At 43.9% G+C, this 20,039-nt stretch overlaps 1 protein-coding gene across 4 annotated transcripts in view; it reads left to right on the forward strand.

Moving 5' to 3' along the window:
- CLSTN3 (calsyntenin 3) overlaps positions 1-19,122 on the forward strand; it is a 33,005-nt gene extending 13,883 nt beyond the window's left edge. For 3 of the 4 annotated variants that reach the window (XM_020994375.2, XM_020994373.2, XM_020994374.2), the window contains 6 exons: positions 4,033-4,259; positions 4,597-4,767; positions 9,045-9,190; positions 9,425-9,560; positions 17,654-17,856; positions 18,088-19,122. In XM_020994375.2, the coding sequence (XP_020850034.1) occupies positions 4,033-4,259; positions 4,597-4,767; positions 9,045-9,190; positions 9,425-9,560; positions 17,654-17,856; positions 18,088-18,228 (1,024 nt within the window). In that variant the 3' untranslated portion in view covers positions 18,229-19,122. The remainder of the gene's footprint in view (positions 1-4,032; positions 4,260-4,596; positions 4,768-9,044; positions 9,191-9,424; positions 9,561-17,653; positions 17,857-18,087) is intronic. The other variant, XM_020994376.2, reaches the window with a different exon arrangement.
- Positions 19,123-20,039: the final 917 nt, after the last annotated feature.

The raw sequence follows: 20,039 nt of genomic DNA on the forward strand, positions 1-20,039 counted from the left end.
AGGATGTACTGCCATCCAGTGGATGGAACTGATTTTTTTACTCTCCCTCCCCCCACTTTGCCCACTGCTTGTCAAATCCCTTTCCCCTGCTGTGCCCTAGTTTCTCCATCAGCAACCTGAGAAGAAACATCCCTAACTGTTCCCTATCTCCTAGGGAGAATAAGGATGGGTTTTAATTTACGGTGGGCTTTTAATTCTCTGGTGGTGACTGGGGACTGATAACAAATTCAATGCTAGAGCTGTGGGGGAAGGGGCTTTTGGAAACCAGGCTAGAGAACCAGGTTATGGTCCAAGGTTTGGCCAAGGCAAATATAGTGGAAGTTAAACCTAGGACAGTTCAGTTCAGTTCAGGCATAAGAAGTAGATGAGGTCTTATTCTCTAGATAAAAACCTAAATTGTTAAAGGGAACATAAACAGCTGTAATGTATTTAGTGTCTGGAACCAAAGCAGTCTTCTTCCTCTACCCCCAAGGGGTTTTGGAATCTCTTTTTGGATGGAAAGACCATATCTTCTGTCCTGACTCAGAGCTCTTTATTGAAGCCTTGACTGGCACACAACCTTCTCTTTGTTAAATGGGTTATTCTCTTCTGGATCTGGCCCCTGGATTTACCTTCCCTTACAAGTAGATCATAGGATCGTGGATCACATTATTAGGGTTGGCATCTAGTCCATCTACTCTAATGCCCTCATTTCACACACTGAGGAAACTGAGGCCCAGGGAAACCTTTGTCACCAAGGTTACAAAGAGTAGATGATGGAGTCAAGATTTGAACCCACATCTTCTGATTCCAAATTCAGTGCCCTTTCCATCATATCACAGATGGGGGTGGGAACACTAGGGTTGTCCTAACTGGCAGGTGGTAGAATGAGGAAGAGTCTCAGGCACTAGACTATTCAGATTTGTGGATTCAATGATTGATTACATATGTTTTCTTTTTCTTTTTTTGAATTTTCTACCATCCCCTTGCTCTCTTGTTCCCTTCCCCACTCTTTTCCTGGAGGGTAAGATAGATTTCCATACCCAGTTGAGTGTGTATGCTATTCCTTCCTTAAGCCAAATCCAATGAGAATAAGATTCATTCATTCATTCCCTCTCACCTCCACTATGAAAGCTTTTTCTCGTCTGTTTTATTTGAGATAATTTACCCCATTCTACCTCTCCCTTTCTCCTTCTCTTAATATAATCCTCTCTCACCCCTTAATTTTATTCTCCAGATATCCCCCTTCATCTTCAACTCACCCTGTGCCCTCTATCTATCTATCTATCTATCTATCTATCTATCTATCTATCTATCTATCTATCTATCTATCTATCCATACATACATGATTACATATATTTTCCTCAAGGTTCCTTTGATCATCTCTTCCACTCCCATGCCTCTCATGATTATCTCAATCATATGATTCAAATCTTTATCTTTAGCCCTGATCTATTTCATACTTGCTTTTTCCAGGTACCTACTTGTAGGCAAGTAGATGGTACAGTGGATAGTGCTGGATTGGAGTCGAGAATGTCTAGGTTTAGATCCTGTCTTGAATACTTACTATATGCAAATCATTTAACTTTTCCCAGCCCCAGTTTCCTCATCTGTAAAATGGGTATGATAAAAGCAACCACCTCACAGGATTGTTGTGAGGATTAAATGAGATAATATATATAAAGAACTTTGTAAACTTTAAAACACTATATAAATGCTATTATTTTTTCTACCCTACTGTCCCACTCTCTCTTCCAATTTCATACGCTCAAAACTGAGGTCAGCCCCCTAAACCTGCCCCTTTTCCTGACTTCTATATTTCTATTAATGATAACCACCACCCTCCCAATCCCCTTAGCTCAAAATTTCTAGATCATTTGTATCTCCCTCTTATTCCCCTTCCTTCCATATCCAGCCAGTCACCAAATGCAATTAACCACAACTAGCTATTCTGACACACAGGTAATTCAATTGAGAGCAGTACGAGAGTGGGTTGGGGATACAGATCCTGCAGTACTACCAGGCTGCTGCTGAGGAAGCTGATGTAGGAGAGTTTAGGGCAGTGGGGCAAGGGATGGAGGGCATCATTTGATAACTTATTTTAACTAATTATCCTCTCTAACTGGGTGCTAAAAGTACCTGCTTCTATGTTGGAGAAGCAGTACAATTGTTGCCTATGCCCTCTAAATTTCCGCCTCTGGAGCCCCTCCCTAGTGATGACTCCATCTGCCAATTATATCTCAGACAGATCTCTCCTATATGTCCCAAACTCTCCACTCTCACAACCACCACCTTATTTCAGATCCTCTTCATCTCTTCCCTGGACTATTTATTGTTAAACAGCCTCTTCAATGGTCTCCCTGCCTCTAGTCTCTGCTCTCCAAACCATCTTTCACACAGCACCCAAGTAATCTTAAAGCTGTTGTTTTCCAGATATTTCCTATGTTTGTTAACTGATAGACTTCCCTCAGCTGTATAAACAACACAACCGAACAAGTGATTTTGGGAACTCAGGAAGAAATTATGATCTCAGTCTAGAATCATTTAAATGGTCAATTCACCTTCTTGGTAAAAATCCTTTTCTAAACCACTTGCAAATGGCTGCCAGCCTGTTATCTTTTTTTTGGGGGGGGGATAGGCAATGGGGTTAAGTGACTTGCCCAGGAGCACACAGCTAGTAAGTATTATGCATCTAAGGCTGGATTTGAACTCAGGTCCTCCTGAATCCAGGGCCAGTGCTCTATCCACTGCGCCACCTAGCTGCCCCTCAGCCTGTTATCTTAGACAGTTTCCTAAACTGCACTGTTTTTAGGCTGCCTGGGAACTCCACTCCTCAATGTCACAGTGACTCTGGAACTGGAGACTCCTTCCTCCCTGTTGAGACAAGCTCCAGACTATTTATCCCTTCTGCTTTTCCTCTTGCTCTACTTTGCCCCTTTCTCCCTTAGTTTCAGCAGTCACATCAAACCTGTTTAGAAGCATAAACAGTAATTGTTCTCTAAGCAAAATGGCTTCTATTAGCACACAGGAAGTCCCTCCTCACCAGAACTAACTCACTTTACCCAGGAAGATGAGACACTTTCTGAAATATAGGACAGGGGGTATATACCTTTTTATCTGAATCTTTTATTTTTTATTTTTTGTTAGGCAATGGGGTTAAGTGACTTGCCCAGGGTCACACAGCTAGTAAGTGTTATGTGTCTGAGGCTGGATTTGAACTCAGGTCCTCCTGACTCCAGGGCTGGTGCTCTATCCACTGTGCCACATAGCTGCCCCCATCTGAGTCTTTTAGCTAGCAAACATGCAAACGCTAGCTGACTGGATGTGTGGTCACCCTAGAGGGGCAGTTCAGAGCAGCTATGCTATTGGTTTGGTTTTGGCTCTGCCTTCAAGGCAAGGCTTAGTGACATGATGCCATTAGGACAGAATCAGTGAGGACTGAGGTGGGTTGGGTAGGACTTGGCCCAGTACAACCAGAGTAGACCACTCTAAAGCTTGCCCTTGTCCCCTTGACTAGGTGAGTTAGGCCTCTGGGAGGGGAACATTCCCTGGGGTCACCCCACTCTTAGACTCTTCACATTGCTTGTTATGATGGTGAACTCACCATTACCTTTTGGGTAATTAAAGTCTCCATTGTTATGAAATATGCTACAAAACACAGATGCTACGCACATTATTTTTGCAGGTCAGTGTTAAGTTGATTTTGTTTTTCATTTATGTTTGATAACATTGTCAGACTTAATGGACAAGGAAATATTAGGAAACTAATTAAGCCATGGTCCCCTAGGAGGACTAATGGGTGCTGAAATAAGTGACAAATTCTTCCTATGCAGAACCTTTCCTACAGTTGGGAATGACACTAGGAAGGGAAGTCTCTTCCCTTAGCTTTGTTACACTGGTGTGGGTGGATGGAATTACTAACTCTTCCTCTTCTTCCACCCTCCTTGTGAAGAGAGGGTCTTTCCCTGAAGAGACAGGGGTTAGAAAGAGGATGTAAAATAATCCTGCATGGTGGTATAGCTAACTGTCTCCTACCATCCCTCTCAACATAGGTGTTTCAGTGAGGAGTCCTGTGTCTCCATCCCTGATGTGGAGGGCTATGTTGTGGTCCTCCAACCAGATGCCCCTCAGATCCTACTGAGTGGTATGACTCACTTAGCGCGCCCTGCTGTGGACTTTGAAGGGCCTGAGGGTGTCCCTCTGTTCCCTGAGCTCCAGATCACCTGCTCCATCTCCCACCAGGTGGAGGCCAAAAAAGATGAGAGCTGGCAGGGTACAGGTAAGGCTGCCCTAGAAACAAAGTCAGAAGGAAAAAGGAAAGTCTTTAAGTAGAGTTGGGAAACAAGTTTCTCATAAAAGGAAAATAACTTGATTTTAAAAGAGGAATTAGAATGAGTACTTGGCCCTCAGAAATAACATCGGTGGAAAGAGGATTGTAGGGAGTTTGGGGATCATGGATTGGAAAAGGTTCTAGAAACACGAGGTGGTGTTTGTCTTTACAAGAAATGACTACAGAAGGAAGAGATCAGGCCATGAGAGGATAATTGTCTTCATGGGGTGTGGAGGTATCCATTGCTTCTGGAGGCCCTTCATCTGTGATCCTCTCCTTTTTCCAGTGACAGACACTCGAATGTCTGATGAGATTGTGCACAACCTGGATGGCTGTGAAATTTCACTGGTTGGGGATGACCTGGACCCAGAGAGAGAAAGCCTGCTGCTAGATGCAGCATCCCTGCAGCAGCGAGGACTGGAGATCAGTAATACCTCTGCCTACATCACCATTTCTGGTTAGTGGGACCCCAGGATTATTTCCACTTAGAATCATAACTGGGAACTCTTCTGCCTAGGGTAGATTCAGTTCCTGGGGGAGAGAGGGTAGCCTAGAAAGCAACCTATCAATGGTGCAGTTACACTAGGAGAAGAGAAGCCAATCCCCTAGAAGACCTGACTTGAATGACTAACTGTCCTTGATTCCTCTCCCATCTGCTTACCCCCACCTAGGTGGATGGCGTGGGAGACAGACCATAGAAGGGGAAAGCCACAGCAATGGAACACTGGGGATAGTAGCCTAAGGACGGGTCAGGGATCAGGGATGGTTGCAGGGGCTAATGTAGGAAGTTAAGTATCCCCCGACCCATTTCAACACCCTGGAGCAATGCCCCCCCCCATTAGAGCTCTGCTTACACCTTTATTTCACTTTTCCCTAGGAGCTAACACTTAGGAAATAAGGAGAACCCTTCCTTCTAGGGTCTAGAGATGTGACTGGGTATCATTTGTATCCTTCCTAAGAGAGAAAACTGTCTTATATGTTCATACCTAGTGAAAGTGACTCCAAATCAAGCTCCAAATATTTGCCTTTCCCCTCTGTACATAATCTTGTTAGAGATTCATCCACACCAAAACAACTGAATTCAATGATTAAGCACATGCTTTGTTCAAGCCAGTGTGCTGAATCCTGGGGACAGAAATACAAAAGCAAAACAATCTGTTATTCCACCAATCACCTCCATCTTCCTTCTCCCTGCTCACATTTGCAGGTGATACAATGCTAGCAAGGATGATGTTTGATGCCAAATTCAGGACTAAAAAAGACCTCAACCAGCCCGAATATTGGGCTGAACCAAAATCAGATGAAAATCAGTAGGAATCAATGTCAAGTCTTACCCTTATGTTAAAAAAAATCATCATCACAAATATAACCAGTGGGTGAGGCAGGGAATGTGTCTAGACAGCGGTTTGTCAGAAGAAAAGATCTGAGGGTCTTAGTGGACTGCAAGTCCCACACGAGTCAGGAGGATTTTAAGGCATCCAGAAAGAGCTAATGTGTCGGTAGATTGCATTAAGAAAGGAATAGTATATGAAAAGAGGGAGGTGGTAGTCCTGAATACTCTGCCCTGGTCAGACCACATGCCATATAAGAACCATTTGAAAAAATTGGGAAAGTTTAACTTGAAGAAGAAAAGACCTAGGAGGAGACATGAGAGTTGTTTTCAACTATTTGAAGGACTCTCATGTGGAAGAGCCAGTATGTATTTGACTTGCTCTCTTTGGCCCCGAAGGGCAGAAGTAGGTGCAATGGGTAGAGAGATCTGGGAGGTTCAATCTAGTGAAAAACTTCCTAAGGATTTGGGCTACCCAAAAGTGGAATGGGCTGCCTCATGACGAAGGGGGACCTCCCTCCCTAGAGGGTCTCAAGGGAAGGCTAGATGAAATACTGAGAATGTTGCCAGGTAGATTCTTACTCAGATAAAGGTTGGCCTAGTGGGCCACCATGGTCCCTTCCAACTACAAAATTCTTTTATTCCTTTGCTCAGTTCATGTGCCTACTAAATCCATTCAATTCAACAAGCATCCATGACTATCTAATGAACTCTCCAGCTATTTATGTCATTCTGCCTATTTATCTTCCATCTCTAATAAAACTTAAAGGTACTATAATAGCATAACTCAAAGTTATAGCCTCAGTCCCTGATTAAAGGCAGAAATATAGGGTGGCAGCATGTTATGGTGGAAAGAAAAATAGAATTAGAGTTAGAAGGGGCTGAGTTCAGATCCTGCCTAGAGATTGACAGGGGCAAGGACTATGGTTTTCTGGTTTTGTTTGTTTTGCCTTTCTTTGTTTCCCCAGCACTTAGCACAGTGCCTGGCATTGAGTGCAAGCACTTAATAAAATGCTTTTTGACTAATTCAGTCTCTCGGTGCCCCAGTTAATTCTCAAAGACTATAAATTGCAGAGTAGTTGCTAATCTGCAACTTTCCTCACTGGGAATCCCTTGTTCCAATGCAGTCATTAGTCCAGTCCAAAAAAATTAAAAGGTACAATATCGTGGCTTCTGAGGGTAGATTTCTATTTTTCCAGAGACCAACTAGCATTATCTGTTAGCCTGTCTTCCTATCCATTAACTCATTTCTCTCTCCCTTTTCATTTTTTTGCTATCTTTCTTTCAACTCCCAGTCCTCCTTCTCTCCCTTCCTAAAGGCCAAAGAGCTATTAGTCTATCCTGTACCTCTCAACTCAGCAGGGGCTTCTCTGCCCCCAAAACGTACTGCTTGTGTTGTGTGTGTGTGTGTGTGTGTGTGTGTGTGTGTGTGTGTGCGTGTGTGTGTGTCTTGTTGATTCTTCCGGGTTTTTTTTCTTTAAGCATCACTAGTCACTTTCCAATAATGCCTCCAAGCCCTAACAAATAGAAACAGTTTTGCAAAAAGAGTCCACAACTGCAGACATAATAACTATTGAGACAGAACAAACTAATGGAAGAGGCTAGAGTGTGGTATCCTTTACTACTTATACTTGTTTCTTCCCTCCCTCCCTCCTTTTCTTCCTTTCCTCCTTCCTTCCATCCTTCCCTTCCTCCTTCCCTTCTTCTTCTTCCTTCTTCCTTTCCTCCCTCCCTACTTCCTTCCCTCCTTTCCTTCTCCTTCCCTTCTTCGCTCCTTTTCCCTCCTTCCACTTCCCTTCCTCCTTTCCTTTCTCCTTCCTAATTTCCCTTCCTTACCTTTCTTTCTCCTTCCTTCCCTCCCTTTCTTCCTTTTTTCCTTTCCTCCCTCCTTCCTTCCCTCCTTTGCATCCTTCTTCCCAACTTCCCCTTCCTTACCTTCTTTTCCTTCCTTCCCTCCCTTTCTTCCTTTTTTCCTTTCCTCCCTCCGTCCCTCCTTCCTTCCTTCCTTTTTGTTTTTTTAGATCATATATCCTCACCATATTTTATTAAGTTACACTGACAAAGAAGTTTACAGCAGTCAGTTAGATACAAAATTCAGAATATAAAGTCTGTACAGGGAGCAGCTGGGTTAGGGGAGGACTATGGGATCCCAGGTAGCAAAGCTTCAGGTGAAAGCAAAAGGTCCTGGGGCTCAGGCTGCTCACATCATAAGGAGAATGAGGGAGATAAGGAAGAGAGGAAATTTTGGGAGGTGTGATTCCCCTCCTAAGGAGTTAAGGGGGGGTCACCATTTGGATCATTCCTCTTCTTATACAGCTGATGCTGCCCCCCACCCCTCCCACTCCCTAGTGGAAGACAGTGCTTCATAAGCCCATTAGGATTGTGCTTAAGGTCATGAGAGCCACAAGGCAGCCGTGACTCATCTCCTTCTCCCATCCAACATGTGTTTCATCTAGCTTCACTAGAGGTGGGCAGTGCCAAGGAAAGAGAAGTTGGGATTAAGGTCAGAGCCTGCTCCTGGCTGAGCCACAAGCTTGATGCCCCTTCCAGATGCAGACATTCCACACACTCATAGAGCTGGCTGGGTCTTCTTTTTTTCCTATAAAATCACATCAGTGGAGCCTAGGCAGAAAAGCGTTACTAGGAAATATAAACTCTCCAAAAAAACCAGGGGAGACCTAGTACCAAGTGTTCATTTCTTCCAGCACTGGGCAGCTCCATGCTGCCCTAGTCATGCAAGGTTCTAACAGTCATTTCAAAGTCAGGGTAAATTAATAAGGGGCCTCAGCTTCATTAAAAAGGTAGGTGTGACAAACTCTAAAATCAAAAGGGCAAGTGAAGGTGAGGAGAGCAAAGGGAGGGCAGGCCCTCAGGCAGTCCCCCAGCTCAGAATGAAGGCATGGTGAGGTTGGGGAAGAAGGGGACAGGTGTGCTGCTCAGGCTGGTATAGGTTTGTGATTAGACTTCAGAGGAACCCTCTACCTGCATTGCTGTCCCTTCAGGCATCACCTCCCATTTTTTTTATGGCCTCCAGAACAGCTAGGTCTCAAGCTTCTTTCTTTTGATTTTTTGCTTCATACTGTAATGTGTTTTTAATAATTCTCCGTACAATGAGGTCTATAGTATGAGCATTCCTTTGTTCTTTCTTCCTTTCCCTTCACTTCCTTCCTTCCCTCCTTCCTTCTTTCCTTCCCTATTTCACTTAAGCTGATGATTTAGCATTCAATACTAAAAGATACAAGGCACTAGCTTCTTCCATTACTTAGAGTCGCTGTCCTAGCAACCCCAGCTAAATGATGTTTTAGTAGGTAGGAGTCACACATACGAGCTGGAGAATCACCTTTAGGTTGCTCAGCTGGTGGATCCCGTCTGGGTTGTGCCAAATCACCTTCCTACCTCTCCAGGAGTGGAAAGCATCACAGTGTATGAGGAGGTGCTGAGGCAAACACACTACAAGCTGCGACATGGGGCTGCTCTCTATGCAAGGAAATTCAGGCTTTCCTGCTCTGAAATGAATGGCCGATATTCCAGCAATGAGTTCATTGTAGAGGTACAAAATGACTTCCCCTCCTTTTCAAAGCTCCCTCCAATTGGGAGAGCCCAGTGGGGTTGGATAGCATGGGTTAAGCCTCTTGTTAGTGGGGTTGGGAATCCTAACATTAAAAGACAGCCCTGCTACTATTTTAGGAGGAGGAATTAAATTGGTAAAAACTGAGGTTTGGGCTTGGGAGTGGTAAAAAGTCTGAGGAAGGACATCCAAAGGTCATTGACTCTTTGTCTCCAGGCAAATGTACTGCATAGCATGAATCAGGCTGCCTACCCCAGCCATGTGCTCAGCTCCCAACAATTTCTACACCATGGACACCAGCCACCTGCGGAGATGGCTGGACACAGCATAGCCAGTGCTCACCAAAACTCCAGTAAGTAAGGAAGGCTAGGATAGGACAAGTAAAGGGGTATATTGGGTGACAGTGCTGGGCACAGTGCTGTCCCTCCACTTGATAGAGGTAAGTGGGAAGGATGGGAAATTGTGGGGGGAGTGGGTGTGTCCAGACTTCTCATCCTTTCTGGGCCTGTTTTACTTTGGAACCTTGGGCCAAACTATAAGTTTCCTTTATCTTCATCACTAGCATGATGAGGTCTGGTTGGGATTTCGGGCTGTTGCTACCTCTGGTGCTTCCCCTCCATCACATTATGTCAGTCTTTGACCTGGAAAAGTCTCCTATCAATCATATTTATTGAGCACTTGATATGTGCTCAGAACTCGATATAAGATAAGATTTGATCTATTTGATCTGTCAACACACAATCACAGTTACTCAAAACTAGGTTTAGTACAAGAGAAATCAACATGCATATGGAACCCAAAGAGTTCACAATCCATACAGAAGTTTGCATATTTATGACAGTACAACAGAGGGAGGAGGAACACAAGGCGGGGAAAGTGAAGTAAAGGTGGGAAAAGGACAAAACCCCTCCCAAAGGGGAGGGGCAAGGTGATGGCAAAAGCCTCATTCTTTTCCCTTGGGAATTGCTGGACTATGAAGATAGGAGGGTCAGCTTATCTACAAGGGTCCCAGCTGCACAAGTGCTCTCAGTCTAGCGCAGACTGATTGGCGCCTACCTTGACTCCCAAGGACACACAGGGAATCTGATTTGGGATGCAAACAACAAATTATGTCAGTCAGGGGAGGCTTAATCCTTCACAGATCTAGGTCTTTAAGGGGTTCATATTCAAAACAAGACTAGCACTCGTGAAAAAAAATAGAAAATGATCAAGGGCTGAGTGTATGGCATTCTGGCATGGTGATTGTCTCCTAGGTAGCTAGGTGGCACAATGGATAGAGTGCTGGGCTTCAGAAAGACCTGAGTTCAAATCTGGCCTCAGACACTTATTGGATACATGAGTTTGAGCAAGTCATTCAACCTGTGTCTACTTCAGTTTCCTCAACTGTGAAATGAACATGGTATTAGCACATACCTCCTAGTGTTGTACAATTCAAATGAGATAATGTTTGTAAAGTATTTGACACAGCCTGATGTATAGCAAGTGCTTAATGAATGTTTGTTTCCCTCCTTCCTCCTTTTCTTCCTTCTTTCTTCCCTCCTTCCTTTTCATCCTTCTTTCCTTCCTTTTCTTCCTTCTTTCCTTCCTTCCTCCCTTCCTCCCTTCCTCCCTTCCTTCCTTTCTTCTTTCCTCTCTTCCTTCCTTTCCTCCTTCCTCCCCCTATTTCACTTACATGATATGACTGACTTCTTAAACAAACCAAAACTTACACAGCCAAATGATTGTTGTCTTTCAAAGCAGTCAACCTGGGAGGCTATATACTTATTTATCGAATAATGGGATTTAGAGCTAGAAAGATTTATACCTTAGAGAACATTCTACTCCAATGACCTCATTTTACAGATGAAAGAACTGAGGCCCAGAGAAGGGAAGTGACTTGCCTAAGATCACACAGGAAGTGAAACTAGAATTCAAACCCAGATCCTCCAATGGATTCCTATAGAATACAGTTTAGATTAAATGGCCTGTTCTTCTGGGAGCGGCTAGGTAGTGCAGTGGATAGAGTGCTGTACCTCAATTCAGGAAGACCTGAATTCAAATCTGAAATCAGACACTTACTAGCTGTGTGACCCTGGGCAATTCACTTAATCCTGTTTGCCTCAGTTTCCTTATCTGTAAAATCAGCTGAAGAAGGAAATGACAACTGTAGTATCTTTGCCAAGAAAACCCCCAAAAGGGTCATGACAAGTCAGACATGACTGAAAAAACAACTGAACATCTGCCACTACTCAAAACATCTTTGGAACCTCTCTTTGGATTTGCTTTTAGAACCAATTTATGTACTACATGCATGTACACATGTACACACACACACACACACACACACATACTCTTAACCCTTTTATTTTATAGCCATACATCTTTTAACCAAAAATAATATTACCCAGCTTGATCACCTACCTTTCCCATCAGACTAGGATCTAAATGATTTTTGACTCTTTCTGAAAAAAACAAAAAAGAAAAACAACAACAACAAAAACCCTGCCCTTGTGGGATGAAGAGTTACCACCACTGGAAGTAGAATAATGTTCCAATTGAACTAGATGGCTTCTGGATCTTCTCTGGTTCCCATAATTTCGTGGCAGAGACTTTGATGTCAATCCCATAAAATGAAATTCCACAAAATGAGTTCCAGAAATTTGAGCCATGGCAACTTCACTGAGATAAGATTATGAAGGCTTTCAAGGTGGCAACAGTCAGGAGTTATGGAATATTTTTAAAAAGTAAAAATGAATCCTATTCCCTTACCCCCAATAACTTTAATACTGCAGGGACTTCAGAAATGGGAGGACCTGATATATGTTAGAGTAGACAGGGCAGGGAATGGCAGCTGATGACTGGTAGGATTTGCATAGCAGTGGAGAGTGGAAGCTCATTGTTCAGTCAAGCAGTGTCATGGAGGTCAGAGTGAGTGTGGTGTGTGTGAGGAGGAAGGGAGTGAGGGCATCAGGGACACTTCTCTGAGTGGAGCTAAGGGGATCTATGACAAGGGGTGGGAAATAAGTCTGGGGGTTTTGAATAGGGCTTTGAATTAGGAGTTCAGACTTCATGTGGTAGCAGGAGGGGGCAATTGTGGATTTTTAAACTCTTTATCTGCAGTCAAGTTAAAAAGAGCTACCATCCCTGCCTTTACTCAGCATATTTCTGGCGATCTCTCTCCACATCCCCTTGAATGTGAGTTGGGGGTAATACGAATCTATTTTTAGTATAACTAAATCCTGAGGGTCTGCAAATAGATCATCTTTCTAAAAATTTTTTTTCCTGTATTTCCAGTGGTTTCATGATTATTCCTGAGAACCTTCCTTTAGTCAGTCAGTTAACAAACATTAATTAAGGGTTTACTATGTGCTGGATGGGGCAGCTAGGTGATACAGTATATAAGGCACCAGGATTGCAGTCAGGAAGATCTGAGTTCAAATCTGACACTTACTAGCTGTGTGACCCTGGGCAAGCCATTTAACCCCCATTTGCCTCAGCTCCTCATCTGTAAAATGGGGACACACTGGAGAAAGAAATGGAAAACCACTCCAGTATCTTAGCCAAGAAAACCTCACGGACAAAAATCCATGGGGTCATGAATGACTGAACAACAGTGTACCAGGAACTGTGCTAAGTGCTGGGAATACAAAGAAGGGCAGAAAGATGACCTCTGCTCCCAGGGAGCTCACATTCTAAGGGGAAGGCAACATGGAAAAAAATTATACATAAAAGGTAGAAATGGAAGCATTAAAGGAAAGTAACCTCAAGAGGGAAGGCACTAGCATTGGGATGGGCAGACTGCCAGTGATATTCTCACTGAGTCTTGAAGAAAACCAGGGGAAGGAGAAGGTAGGGATGAGGAGGGCAAGCAATCTAGAAAAGGCACAGATGAAGTATCCTGTTTGAGAAACTGTCAGGGCAGAGTTGTGTCATAGAGGTCATGGAGGGACATACAGTGTGAGGAGATTGGACAAAGACAAAGGCATCAGGTTGGGAAGGATTTTCAATGCCAAAGGGAGTATTTGGTATTTGATCTTGAAGGTAATAGGGAGCTACCATTGCTGACTGAGAGAGTGTCAGGGGTTGGGGGTAGGGTGACATGGTCAGACCTCTGCTTTGATAATATCATCTTGACAGCTTAGTAGAGGATGGATTGGAGTGAGACGAGACTTTGAGTCAGAGAGACCAGGTAAAAGTCTAATGTGGTAGTCCAGGCAAGGGAAGAAAAGGGGACATATACATGAGATGTCATGAAGTTAAAAAAGACAAGATTTGGCAACAGATTGGATATGTGGGTCTAGAGGGAATCAGAAGTAATGGATGCCACTATGGTTTCAGCCTGGGAGACTAGGAGGAAGATGGTGCCCTTGACAACAAAAGGGAAGAATGGAAGAGGAGAGGTTTTGGAGGAGGGCGTGAAAGGATGATGAGTTGCGTTTTGAACACATTCTTGGGCAGCCACTATCCAGTGGCTGTGTGTAGTCAGAGAGCAAATACATTGGCATATTGGCACAAACCAAACACCACTGTGAGAATAAAATTGCTGCTGGATGGAGCGGGTGGAGAAGAAAGATCCCATAGATCTTACAAAGCCACATTTAAAATATTTTTGAACTATCTGTTGTTTTCTTGGAAGCCCCAGAAAGGAGCAACTCTTGCCTCCTCTTTCCTCCCCCATATCATTGCGCAGTTAGGACACATTGGTCTAACTGGCTGCTCTCTCCTCGAGGGGACGATGCCAGTGCCCTGGGCAAGAGTCTGGTCTAACTGGAGGAGGGGCCTGTTGTGTGGGTTGTGGGATGGGTCAGATCTCAGCTAGCCTGGCTGGCTGCTCCCCTGTGATGCGGGACTAGACATGTGTATTCAAGGGCAAGACTGCATGGAAGAATTATTTTCTACATTCTGCTGAGCCTATTGTTCTTGAAGTGTGTTGCTGAGTGAGTTTTTCCAGGTGCTATGGGAAGGGTTAGTCTGTCCGGATCTCTCTGTATCTATAAATTTGCTTCTCAGGGTACAGATATATACTAAGATAAATATACTACTTATACGTAGGCTTGTGTGGCCCATTTATTTGGGGTGTGGCAGTGGTGTATGTATGTTGTGCCCCCTCAGGGAATTGTGTCCCTTCAGGACCAAACTCTGGGCCTAATGGATTCCTCTGCAAATAGCTGGATCTCTGTGAGCCCAAGTGGATTCACAAGTGTTATGACTCCTGATCTATGGGTTCTAGGCATGTGCATGAAACTCTGGGACCTGGGGCTGTGGCTAGGGAGATTGTATTTCTACATGTTTTTTCATTTGCCGTATGTATACACACAGTCAGGAGCTAGAGTTGTGCTCTTGAGTATTCAATCTATGGCCTATATGGCCTATATTGGTGGTGTCTACATGTTTCTGCTAGGGACTGCCTGGGTCACCCAGTTGGTAACAAGCTTGGTGATATTACATATACAAATCTACTGGGCCGTACTGAAATCACTCAGGGATTTTCTCATGAATCCCTTGCTTAAGCAGTTCATAGCATGGCTGGTCTTGGCAGTCATGAAGGCTAGCGGGTATTGCATATGGGTTTTGTCCCAGGTAAGGCCTGTCTTGCTCTTGGCAGGGATGTTTGCCCGCGCAGTCTTGGTGGGCATAGGCCTAAGCCTACATCTTTGCTTTGCTGCTGCAAGTTCAAAGGTCTCAGTGAAGGTCCGTGCCCCACTCCGCCTCTCACTGCCCCTCAGATTCCATGCTCCAATGAACTTGAGAGTCAATTTGAGGCAGCTAGACAAGAGTCAAGGGAGGGAGAGAGAGGAGATGGGTAGTTCTCAGGGAGAGAATTTGGGGAGGCAGGAGCTTCAGACTTCAGAAAATCCCCAGTCCACAAGAAAACCGAAACCATCAAGTTTCCAGAGGGAGTTCATTTCAGGTGGGTGAATGGAATGGGGTGTTGCTCCATTGTTTAGTTTTTCCAATCTTGAATACATATACCTCTTCTTCCTTCAACCCGGAGCTGCAACTCTTTCTCCTACAAACACGTGCCCTCTCATGTTCACCTTCAGCCTGATTCTTTCATTCAGGTCCAAAAGCTACTCCTCGCCTCCTCAGTTCTAGCTAGGCTTGTGTAGAGGTGATGTTGACTTGAGGAGAAAGTAGCAGTGATCCATTTGCATGTGCTTTTGGTTGCCTCCCCTTTTCCTCTGCCCTGCTTGGCCTCTTTTCCTGTGCTATATCACCTCGAAAGAAGACAGAAAAACTGATGTTGTATCTATTTTTAGAGGTGGGAAGTGATTGTTCTCCTTTGCTCATAAACACCCTGAAAATTGGGTGGATTGAATGTTTCTATCACTGGGCATTCTCCCTCCTCTATTTGGTCATAAATCTCTTCAGCTTTCTTTTTATCTGTCTCTCTTACTCTTTAGCCCTATTGAATGTTTTTTTTCAGTGATTTAGATAAAGATTTAATTGCCATGTTCCTCAGATTTGTAGAAGACACAATGCTTAGGTGGCTCGACAAAATCGTTGGGGTTGCCCAATCTTTTCAGTTGTGTCTGACTCTTTCTGACCCCATTTGGGGTTTGCCATTTCCTTCTCCAGTGGATTAAGGCAAACAGAGGTTAGGCGATTTGTCCAAAGTCACACAGCTAATAAGTATTTAAGGTTGGATTTGAACTCAGGTCTTCCTGACTCCAGACCCAGCATTCTATCCACTGAGCCACCTTGCTTCCTTTGACAAAATTAACAGTTCAAAAAATCTAAACAGGCAGGAATTATGGTCCAGATCTAAAAACATGAACTTGAATATGGACAAATATAAGGTCTTGAACTTAAATTTTAATAATCAACTTTATAAAATGTGTCTTAAAAGTCATAATGTGATTTTAGGCTTAAATGTATATGCAAGCCGGGGGAGACTTGGCTTAGTAGTTCATGTGAAAAAAGGCTTAGGCTTTACATTCTAGTAACTTGCAGTTTCATATACACTCTTTTTTTTCTTGTTCTTCATGGCACATGGACAAGTTCATATTTACTGGTGTTTGTCAAGTTCAGAATAACAAAAAATATTTAAAAGAACATCTAAAAAGAAAGATAAAAACATAGGCCCTAGGGGTTTTATTTTATCAAAAGTTCAATCCATTGTGATTATGGCTACCAAAAAAGCTAATTAAATCATAGTTTGTTTTATTAGATGCATAATATCCAGAATGGGGAAGGAATAACCCACGTAGCATAGTGGGAAGAGTGGAGGACTTCCTTTCAAATGTCAGTTCTGCTATTTAACTTGTAAGCTTGGGCAATAACCCAACCTTTCCATACCTCATTTTTCCTGACAGATAAAATGAGAGATTTGGACTAGGCCATCCCTAGTCCCTAAATCCTATGATCTTATCTATACTGCTGAAATCATTGCTCCCTGAAGTATCCAGAGCAAAGGTGGTGATAGTCCCTGGACAGCTGGTCAGAATACCTCTAATTAGGGTGTTGGCATACCCTTAGGAGTTGATGAATCGGAGTGCATCCAGATGAGGCCAACCAGGATTGTGAAAAGATTGAAAAAAAATATCAGAGGAGAAAGTATTCAGAGAACTGAAGATGAAAGGTTATCAGTTTTGTATAGCCCCAGGATATAATCATCTAGAGGAGAGTTTAAAGAGAAGGTCATTTTGTTTCAATGTAAAGAAAAACTTTCTTAACTTGGAGGGTGTGAACTTGTTTTTTGTTTCTATTATTATTATTTTATGTTTTATTGTTATTATTATTTATAACTGTATTTCGAAATAATAGACTTCTTTTATAATCCTACACATTTTGTACATTTAAAAATATTATTTTGAGAAGACTTCACTAGATTGCCAAAGAAGTCCACAGCCCAAAATAAAGTTAAGAACTCTTGAATTAGCACTAAAACCAAAATAGGATGCCTTGTGAGATGGTGAGTTTTCATCATAGGAGGTGTTTAAGCAGAAACTTCACGATCATCTATCTGTCAGGGAGATTGTAGGGTGTATTTTTGCATTGGATAGGCATTTAGGGTAGAAAATGTCCAAGATTCCTTCCAACTTTGAGTCTATGATTTAGCAGTGGCTATGGTCTATCTTGCCTCACTCACCCTATTTCCTAGTTTAGCCCTATTTACATCTTTGCATTTCAAGTTGAGGGTCTATGACCCTCAACTGGAAAGGACTTTGGAGATCTTTTTAGCTCTTTTGGACTTTTAGAGATTGGATTATCCAATCCCTTCATTTTACAGATGAGGAAACTGAGGCCCAGAGAAGTGACTAAGCTGCCCAACTTAGGTAGTTATTGGTAGAATGTAGATTGGAACTCATTGCTGTATCTATTTAATCTTTTTTTTTTTTTTTGCATACCAGTATCTCTTGCCTCTACTGCATGTTTATGCCTTTTGGCGCCCCCAGCTCTTCTCCCTGGGAATTGCCCCATGCCACCATCTCCAGCATCTTCTCTTCCCTTTTTTCCCCACAGTGATTCCTAGTGCAGCAACTCTCATCATTGTGGTATGTGTGGGGTTCCTGGCACTCATGGTTGTCCTGGGCCTGTTACGGATCCATTCCCTGCACCAGCGTGTCTCAGGAGTTGGAGGTTCCCCGGGAGCCTCAGATGACCCCAAAGACCCTGACCTTTTCTGGGATGATTCAGCCCTCACCATCATTGTTAACCCCATGGAGGTGAGTACTAGGGCTCAAATAAAAAGGTAATGCTAGAGAACAAAGGCTGGGGCTGGAACTTGGGCCAAAAGCTGGCAGCCCAAGTCGACCAAGGAAGGGGAAAAGGGAGCATCCTGGCTGTAATGGAGGCTTGGAGTGGACTAAGGGAGGTGTGGCTGAGGAGGCAAGGCCCTAGCATGTATGATGGGAGCACTGATTCTTTTCTCCCTTGTGCTTTTTCTTTCCCTCCAGTCATACCAGAATCGGCAGGCGTGTGTGGCAGGGGCTGCTGGGGGGCAGCAGGAGGATGAGGACAGCAGTGATTCGGAGGCAGCTGAGTCTCCCAGCAATGAAGAGAGGCGCATCATTGAGTCGGCCCCACACCGTTACTAAGGCCTCTTCCCCAGAGAGAGAGCACCCTACCCAGGAGAGAAGAGATAAGAAACACCCACACAGACAAGGAAAGAGACATCTTGGACTAGAAGGACAATTGAGTCTGAAAGAGTGAGACGCTTTCCAGGGAAGTCCTTGGAATGAGCTATCTTTGGAATCCTACTCTCCTCCCCTCCCTCAAATAGTATCTCTCCCCCTTCCTTGTTAAACCTTTACTCCTGAGCATCCACTCCCACTCCCAAGAATCTTCTTTCCCCTGTAGGAACCCAGGATGCTTATATTAGAAAGGGGGATGAAGGGACCCTCTTGGATTATTTATTTCCCCTATGGCAGCCAACACTACTGGTGTTTCTGTTCCTTCATTACTACTGACTGGGCTTAATAGCCCTTTCCTACACTTCAGGAAAGGCTAGTAGCAATGGGGTTGAGGGAGTGACAAGAGAAAACCCCCCTTCCCTCCTCTCCCTTTAAGCTTTTAATCCCTTGATGTGGACACTCCATCCCTCAGTATTCTTTCCCTTTTCCCGGTTTACTCTGGGGGGGGTGGGAAGGTCCCCCTTCTCTCCTTCCCCTTCCCTACCTCTTTCCAAGGTCCTTCCATTCTATCTTTCACCCAACCCCCTCCTCTAGTCTTGGGGTTCTCTACATCCTGTACCTGCTTCCATGGGGATGCGTCAGGGGATGGTGGAAGAGGTGCCCTGGGTGTCTTATATATAATGTATATTTTTTCAATGTTATACTGAACACAGCCCCTGTGTTCCTGTGAGCAGCTCATAGCCTTGTGTCACTTGTCATCATGTGTCAGCTCACAGCCATCATGTCTGGGAAGGGGGTGGGCTTGGGTAAGGGTGGGGCACCTCCTGGGGTTTTCAAATAAAAACAACTCAGAAAAAAATCCCACCCCATGAGCTGCATCCTGCCTGCCTGATCTGGGGTGGGCGGGGTTAAAGGAGGGAGAAATGGCTTTCCCAATTTCCCAAGGAGGGCTAGTGGAGGGGGGAAATGCTACATTGGATGGGGTGAATAGCTTTTGATGACTTCCAAAAAATTTCACACGGTCATTTCTAGATCATTTCCCATGATGCTAGACTACTAGGCTGAGCTTCCAATAGTAGCATGACATCAGTGCTTTCCTCCCCACCTCAGTCTGAAGAAGTAAAGCAAAGGCCATAGACCCCTAGGCAAATGTCCGATAGATTTTGATATTCTGGAGGGGTAGAATGGAGAAGGTTCTCTCATGCTCTTCCCTCCCCCCATCTCATGGTCACAGCTAGGAGCTCTTTATTTTTAGTTCCTACTCTCACGTCCCAAAGGAATGGTTTTGTTTGGTAGAAAATTCTGGATTTGTAGTCAGAGGGCCTGGGTTAGAATTTCAGTTCTGTTACTTACTATCTGTATGTCTATAGGCAAGTCATTTAACCTCCCTAGACCTCAGTTTCCTCATCTGTAAAATGAGGGTTGGAGGACTAGATGATCTTGAAGAGCTATTTCATTTTGAAATCTGAAATTTTCCCCTTTTCCATCAACCAGAATAATACCTGAGGCCACTGGTTCTCGAAGCATGATCCAGGGAACCCTCAAGGGATGCTATCAGGGGATCTAAAAGGTCAAAACTATTTTCATAATGCTCAGAAGTTTTCATTTCTAATATGGTAAATGTTGGAAGCTATAACCCATCCTTTGGGGTCCTCAATAATTTTTAAGAATGTAAAAGACTCCTGGGACCAAAAAGTTTGAGAACTGCTGCTTTAGACACATAGTCTTGCCTGTTGTGCCAAGACTTAGAGACATGACCCAGTGAGGAAACTGAG

This window comes from Phascolarctos cinereus, unplaced genomic scaffold (assembly GCF_003287225.1).
Source record: "Phascolarctos cinereus isolate Bilbo 61053 unplaced genomic scaffold, phaCin_HiC Scaffold_1;HRSCAF=81, whole genome shotgun sequence".
Lineage (NCBI taxonomy): Eukaryota > Metazoa > Chordata > Mammalia > Diprotodontia > Phascolarctidae > Phascolarctos > Phascolarctos cinereus.